Here is an 8098-nt window from a genome sequence, read left to right on the forward strand (position 1 = left end):
AGTCGATAGATTGTTGGTTCACATGGCATTTGTTGTCAAAAAGACAAATACTGAATATCATCAGACTAATCCTACAACCTAACTACATTTGGGGAGAAAGCTATCTAAAAAAAGCAGCCTACCTGACAACTGCACTTGCTCAATTTAGAACTGGAATTTTCTTTGTGACAAACTTGGGTTTTGGGGCTATGGATGTGAAATTAATTTGACTGACAAGATCAAATCTTACTTCATAAATTTAATATGTTTATATGTATTTTAAACTACTCAAGAGTGGCCATCCAGTTTTTACTGGAACACTCTGAACAGGACCATGCTTCAGAATGATGTTTTTACTTTTCATAGTTGTTGTAAATACCTTTATTATTACACGTAAGAAATATCTGCATACGGGACTTTCACTTTAAAATGGCCCAGTCTTCTGTTGTAGTCACATTACTTTCACTGGAGTAGAGTGTGAAGACATTTGCCACCAGTGGATGTTCTCCATGTCATTATAGGAGAAGCACAGCCAGTGGAAGTCTGGATACAATGACTAAAGGACGACTGTGCACCAAGAGCAAGGTGATGGGAGCTGGTAGTGCCATCTTGTGGGTCCTCAGCATGGAGCTGCCACAAGGCTTTAATCCCCACACCTTTTCTGGTTTAACCCTCTCCCCTTGTGTTAAACTCTGCGGAAATGCTTGTCCCGTTGAAACCGAATGAAGTGGGGAAAACGTCACCTAGGCTGATAGGACTTGACTGAAATGATGAAGTCTCCGCTGGTAGCGTTAGAGAGCGGTGGGATGGGGTCATTACCAGACCGGGCTACATTTCACTGCTAGCCGGGCTCTGTTCACTAAATTCGGCGGCGGAGGCGAAACTAGATTTAATGCTCGGATGTTCGAGTGTATATAACGATAGTTTTATGTGGAGAGATCCCGCATACTAGGATCGGTATGGCTGTGGGTGAAGTTAGAGAGTTCGCTAAACCAGCATGCTGGTTAAAAAACAAAAGATGAGCGGTTCACTAAGTTGTATCGGAGTTAGTCTTACGGGAGCTAACTCCTGTATATGTTACTGAGTAGGGTAAAACTCCAGTTCAGGTCAACAGACACGGACACAACGCTACTTACCGATTGAACCTCGGTCCAGCTCTCCGTCCAGCCTCCATTCCTTTTCGATATCGACATTTTGGAACAAGTTTTAAAGATGTTTCTTGGAGTTCGGGCCTGAACTGCTGGGCGCCGCGCTGGAAGCCGTGCATTCTGGGAGAGTGACGTCACACCCGATCCATCCATCCGCACACACACACACACATATTCTAATGCACGTATTGTAAAAAACAGAATAAAGTAAACCTTAAAATAAAACAATGTTAAAACATTCTATGTTTTGCAAAGCATTGAGGTCCAACGATCCGTGAAATCCACGGATCTTTACCTATGCAGTATTTGCATGTCTCCTTCTCACAGCAGTAATTAAGTTTGACTCCCTATCATGTCCCTCCATAATATTATTAGCTAGTGAAACAACAAATAGTTGGTCTATCTTTGAAAGGTGTTGCACAAAAGTAATTTCCAATGTTAACTCTTCAAACAGTAGGCCACTTCAGATTAGATAAAAATTTAACTGAACAATGAACATTTAAAACGGATTGATTTCCAAACATTAAAAGGACTTTCGCAAATATTTGTGAGGTGTAATACACACACACACAGAAAGACCATGATATATATAAAAATTATATTCCAAAAATAATTTACTTTATTTACTATATGCAGCATTTCTCAAAATCAAAAAGTACAAAGTGATTCACAAAAATCAAACATAAAATAATACAGTAAAAAATGTAATTCTTAAAACACAAAACTGAAAGGATTGTGGCCATATTTCTCCAGTAATTGAGGCAAGATTTGATTACTTTGCTACTGTAAAATTCAAAATTGAGGCTGGAATCCACCCATGCATCTGACAGAACGCCTTACATGTTTGGTCATGTTGGGTGTTGGAGATTTATTGGGCACAGCCAATAATATAACAGGGGTCACTGTTCCTCATGTACCGGGACGTATCCTGCTAGCGGGCGCATCAAGGTCTGGATAGGTTGTAGATATTATATATATTTTACCACACTGTCACAGTTCTGCAAAAATATATTTGAATAAAAATAATATTGAAAAAAAATCTATGTAGATAAATAGGTATGCACATGCGAGCCGATCCCAGCTGATATTGGGCAAAGGCAGGGTTCATATTTTTAAAAAAATACCCATCTCAATTTCTCAAAGCCCAAGGTGATGGCGTCAAATTGCAGAATGATTCTTTGTTTATCTAACAAACTATGTGAATTGGCTCCATCCTGTGTGTTGATGGATTCCCTTTGTTAAAGGATCAGTTGACCTCAGATACAACATGAAATGTATTTCTTATTGAGTATGAAAGTTCATTCCTGATGGAAATAGCTAGCATTCAAACACATCTCAGAACCTTCATCAACAGATAGAGTTTGCTCAGTACCAAGGGTCTAAGATTTCATTTTGTAACCAGTCATCTCTCGGTCATCACATTAATCTCAACATATCACCAAGCCCTAGTTTGGATTAAATATTGTGTGAAAGCAATAAAGCAATTTATTAACATTATTGATACTAAGTTATTAAGTCAAAAATACATTGATAGCCTATTATTGTGTTAATGTTTCACATTCTTATAGGGTCAATTCAATCCCCAAGCAACAGCCTTGTTGGAAATATTTGTTCTACTTGACTAAAAGAGGCCTGAATGTTTGCTACATTATTAATGACTTTTAATGGCTATATGACATTGTATTCAATGTGTCGTGGCTGCTAGGTGTGTTTATTTTCCACATATCAAATTTTGCTGTTGTCTCATATCATCCACTAGTAAACAGCTTCACACAAGGAGAAAGTAGATCCAGGGGTCAGTCAGTTTAACCTCTGTATTCGTTTTCACATTATTACGAATCACACAACATTTTGGTGTTCTAACAGATGGACTCTATTTTTAGTATGTGGTTAATATATATGTGTGGTGGGTGATGGAGGGCTCAATCTGAAACAATATAAAATGATTATGTGCAAGGAGCATCTGTTCAAATGTACAGTACTATTTGCATGGTTGGCCGTTGTTTTGTTGCATTCCTGCGGAGTGTTTGACCTTTGACCTGGTTGTTGCATTCCAAAGAGGCTTGTCCTGCAGTAGCACCAGCCCTGCACTCACACTGCTTCTGTGCTACAGAGAGGCGATGTGTGTTGAGCTAGTTTAGACGAGGCACTGGACACTCTAGCGATAATTATCAGAGACCAGCAGACACCATAGCATCGTCCTGAGGTAAAAGGAACGCCTTGTTCTGGGTCTACACAGTTAACCTAGAACGTAGTTAGCCATTTTGCTAAGCAGCTAAACCGCCATCGCATTGAGGTTGCTTTGTAGACACACAGCAGGATAGCCGCAGACATCAGCGCAGAGGAAATGAAGGACAAACAAAAGAGAAAGAAGGAGCGGACCTGGGCTGAGGCAGCTCGCATGGTAAACGGTCTACTTTGATCATTTAACTAGCTGCATGTAAATTATGAATGGATTGATGTGAAGTGATGGATCCAGGTGTGTTGTTGTGTTCATTCTTCTCACGACCACTGCTTGTACTCTGCTGTAAAATCAGCTAGGCTAGCTATTAGCAGTGCTAGCCCAGCCAGCAGGCAGGTTATGTTTGGATTAAATGTAACTGGGGGTACATTTTACATGTGCTGTATGTCTTTCTGGCTGCTGACATAAAGAGCTACGTAACGCAAAAATGCTAACGCTGGCAAGCATGCTAACATCCACCTCTATGTGTTGAGCTCTTTGTTTGCTAGGCAGCAGGCTAGCTAGCCTTACGCTAATTACGATTTGAGCAACTTGAGCATCTGAAGATACGCGATAAGTTTAGGCACTTAATGTAAACAAACCAGTCAATACAACGTGACCTTGTTAAACTCGTAGCATTACTGGAACAGCTAACTTTGTGCAAAAGTCGCTATTAGCGTTTGATGATTATGCTGACCATAATGCACGCTACCGTTAGCAAAGCTAACAGCTAACGTTAAACACTAGTAGCTAAATCCGCTGTATTGTGAATACAGATTGACACGGAATGCTGCAGGGAAATAAAAGAGTAAATCAACCGGGCTCCTAAGGAAAATCAGCAAGAAAGCAATTGGATATTTATGAAAGCAGTGCTGTCACATGAAACAGTTGAAGACAAACGCTAACCACTAGCAAGCTGGTGGGATTATTTTCAAAATGTATCGCTAAATATATACTAAATTATTTGAAAGCGCACGGACAATCTGGGCAAAATCTGTGTAAAATTGTGTAAAATATTGGTCAAGTGTGTTTATGTTGATCCCCTGTGTGAGGGCGATGGGTTCACTAGCTACTTGGGTCTGTTTTGGCCGGATAGGCCCTGGCTTTCTACTACTACAGCTGGTATAGAAGAGAACCACATCCACTGTCACTTAGCTGTGTACAGTGACATACATTTCAAACCATGAAGGTGCTGTATACCACGGAATGAGTTCTATTCACTCCTCTTGTTTAGAAAGTCAATTAAAGGAGTAGTTGGTATTTTTAAAGCACATCCCTATTTTATCACTGCAGTTGAAGTACATGGGAAGGATTCGGTTTCATGGTCCATGGTCATATTCCCTGTAGTGGTCTCACAGCTGCTGCTCACCATATACACTCCAGGCTACTTCATTAGGTACACCAATACAATCTTATGTGCAATTCAGTACAAAAGCTCAGCCACATATTCTGCTGTTATGAAGCGTATAGTGACCAATTTTTGCTTAAACTTTTACTACGTCTTTCTTACTGAGCCTGTGGTTATATTGAAATTAGATTTTGGTATTCTTTGCCCCTCATTTTAGCAAAATGGGGTGGGCGGAACATTAGTTCACCTCTCAATATGATGCAGGTGGGTGTTGTCACAGCCAAATACCTCCCTGTGCACTATGGTCACATCAGAAACAAAAGAACACAGACGTATCTTAAAATTACAGAGATTGAAGTACAAAAACTACATGTACTGCATCCATCAAGTGTAATAAATTAGAGGAAACATGACAAATTCACTTTCGACCAAATGGCTCAACTGTGTTGAATCCAATATGAAGCTGTGGAGCCCTGGTTATCCTGTACATAGTTGCATAGCCAGACCCATCTCTACAATGCCGTGTCAGTGCTGGACAATGGTTTGCCTGCATCTATTAGCATTCTGCTATAGGAGTAATTATATAGGGGCTTATTCTCGGCTTTTGGAAGGGAGTTTCTGCTCAAGGGTTTGAGATAGATTTTAGCCTCAATGATACTGTTGTTTCCCTTGTAGAAGCTTAGTCTAGAAAGAGTATTTCAGTTTCCTGCTGTCCCATAGTGAAACAAAGATAGTAGTTGTAGAATTTGTATATTTCAGAAAATCAGCCTCTATTACCGCTATTACCTCTCCATATGACCACAATGTCATCAATATCAACTTGTGAATGTAGTGTTAAAGTGGTCAGAAGACTAGAAAATAGTGGTGTAACGGACCATTGTCGATCTGTGATCCGTACGGATCCCCCCTCACGCAGATTAATGATACAGTTTAATGTTAACCATCACAGTGTGAAATAACATTATTTACTGACCCCCAATATTCAGTAAAATATGCGATCAGGACATTATTTTTGGTTTTCTAGTCGCCTATCTCTGATAATGCTACAATGTAAACAACTAATCCTTACCACAAAGCAGCCTTGGAAAACAATGTGTTTGGGAGTGGGTTTAGAATGCATTTATCTTCCTTTAGAACCCAAGACAAGCATAGGATTGGTAGGAATCAGTTATGAGGCAATATCCTATCTGGATGTTTGTTGAGGTAGATGGTGAGAGCATCGAGGCCTATTTCATGAGGTATGAATGTGCATTGTAGGATATTAGCTTGTTCATATTTGAACTGGCAATGTATCAATCTACTTTTTTTCTGTTCCAATATCTTAATTTGCATATCTGCAGATTTTGATAGCAATACCTCTTTTTGCTTAAAATCTGCATTGCAAATTGACATTACATTTTATTGCATTCTAAAGTACGGTTAAGTAGGCTTCACATATAAACAGGTGTAGCAGTGCTACGGCAACTCTCCTAATGTTTTTTAAATAACTCGGAACAAATCAAGAGCAGTGCGTTATCAACCATGAGTAAGTAAGGGTGTCACGATTTCATTAAAAAATAGATCAAACTATGCTTTCAATTTCGACCCTCGAAGGCAAATATAGGATCAGATATTCTCCCTGTTATTGTTGTTACATATACATATAAATTAATTAAATTTGACTATTGAATTTATTGTGGTACATTCAAAAAAGATCCATCATGTTCCAAAAACTCTTTTAAAAGAGTTTAAAGAAACTCTGAAACACAGTGATGGAGAAAAAAACAACTGCAAAAAGTGCAACAATTGTGTAGTAAAATAAATACCAAAAAACCCTAACGGATAAGTTAAATACAACAATGTGCGTCGCTGCTTCTTAAATTTGCTTTGTTATACATTTGTGTGTTGTGTGATCTATTAGCAGAAATGGAATATAATATTCAGAACTATATTTTCACTCGTGTACAATCACTTGAAACTAAGAACCATTGTGTTTTCATTAGCTTAGAATGAGCCCTTCATATTGACATAGGAAGCAGGTCCTCTTCAGAGTCCACCATGTTTCTACAGAACAGAAGAACCAATCAGTGATCTCCAGAGAGCGGTTCACGTTGTGGCATTACCTGAAGGCCACTTCAGTTCTCAGACCTGTTTGGAAAAGTAGGTGTGAGCATAGGGTGTTCAGTTGGTTGTAGTCTTCAACCTGCCAGCTAGATGTCACTAAATCCTACACACCGTCCCTCTAAACATGACATGACCTGACATGGATATAAATAAATAGCTGTTGCTGTGCCTGTAACGGCTGGGCAGATATTATCAGGCAATTTTAGCTCATCACTATCATGGTTTGCTTACGTGGCTTCCAGTCTGTAACAAAACCTTTTGAATTGGCATTCAATCTGTTGACATGAATGCTGGAAAAGATTTTCCTTTTTACTCTCATGAAATGGACTGAAACAAAAGAGTTGAGGTAAATGAAGGATAAATACAAAAAGATGAATCCTGGATGACATGTTATTCTAACTATTACAAATTCCCTTAATGTTCATGTGCTGATATCATTTTCAGTCAAGTTCATTTACTACTTAAATGCTTTTAAAAGTGTGTGTGTGTATACATTTTCTTACTTTCAAATGTCAATATTTGTATCAAACTCAACAAACACTCCGTATCAGCTGGGCTCTAATCAGAATTGTGAATCTTTGTGCGTTTCGCGCTCTTTCTCTCTGACTTGCACCTGCTTCTGGTAATGTCAGTATGAGCAAACTGCTGCAAAGACTAGCCAAGATGTTAGTCTCCTACACCAGCAGGTTAAATCACTAGGAGAAATTGAGTTGCTCTAGATGGATCTTCATTTGTCATGTGTTCATGTTTTTTTTCTTGGCAGTGCAGAAGTATTCGTCAGTCTGCGGTAAAAAATAAATGTGGATGTTTTTTCAGGTTTTGGAGAACTTCTCAGATGCACCCATGACTCCCAAACAAATCCTCCACGTCATCCAGACCAAGGGGCTGAAGGAAATGCGGTCAGACACACACACACACACACACACACACACACACACTGTAGTAGTGTCAGCTGCTGCTGTTGAAGTGGTATCAACTGTTATGAAACACGCTGTTCTCTTCAACCTGACTGCTGTAACTAATGTTAGGAGTCTTCTGTGGCAGAGCTGTACCTTAAGTGTAGAACTATAAGCCCAGCACAGTGACACTGTGGCTTTTTGTTTATCATTCAATCCAGAGTAGATCATTGCATTTGATTGATTATCAAATATAAAAAAATATAAGAATGTTATTGATTATCTTTTGTATTTATCAAGTCTTTTAAGCAGTCAGTGAACTGCTCTCACAGCACACGCATCAACTGAACGTGTAAGTGTGTGTGTGTGTGTGTGTGTGTGTGTGTGTGTGTGTGTGTGTGTG

General features: G+C 39.2%; 1 protein-coding gene across 1 annotated transcript; it reads left to right on the forward strand.

The window, feature by feature from the left end:
• The first annotated feature begins 3183 nt into the window (after positions 1–3183).
• LOC116377612 (putative Polycomb group protein ASXL3) lies at positions 3184–8092 on the forward strand. Its single transcript, XM_031839282.1, has 2 exons — positions 3184–3531; positions 7616–8092. Exons 1-2 carry the CDS (start codon positions 3475–3477, stop codon positions 7868–7870), a joined length of 312 nt encoding a protein of 103 aa, XP_031695142.1. The 5' UTR covers positions 3184–3474; the 3' UTR covers positions 7871–8092.
• The last annotated feature ends 6 nt before the right edge of the window (positions 8093–8098 follow it).

The sequence above is a fragment of the Anarrhichthys ocellatus genome, unplaced genomic scaffold, assembly GCF_004355925.1.
Source record: "Anarrhichthys ocellatus isolate YVR2014 unplaced genomic scaffold, GSC_Weel_1.0 scaffold1455, whole genome shotgun sequence".
Taxonomy (NCBI): Eukaryota; Metazoa; Chordata; class Actinopteri; order Perciformes; family Anarhichadidae; genus Anarrhichthys; species Anarrhichthys ocellatus.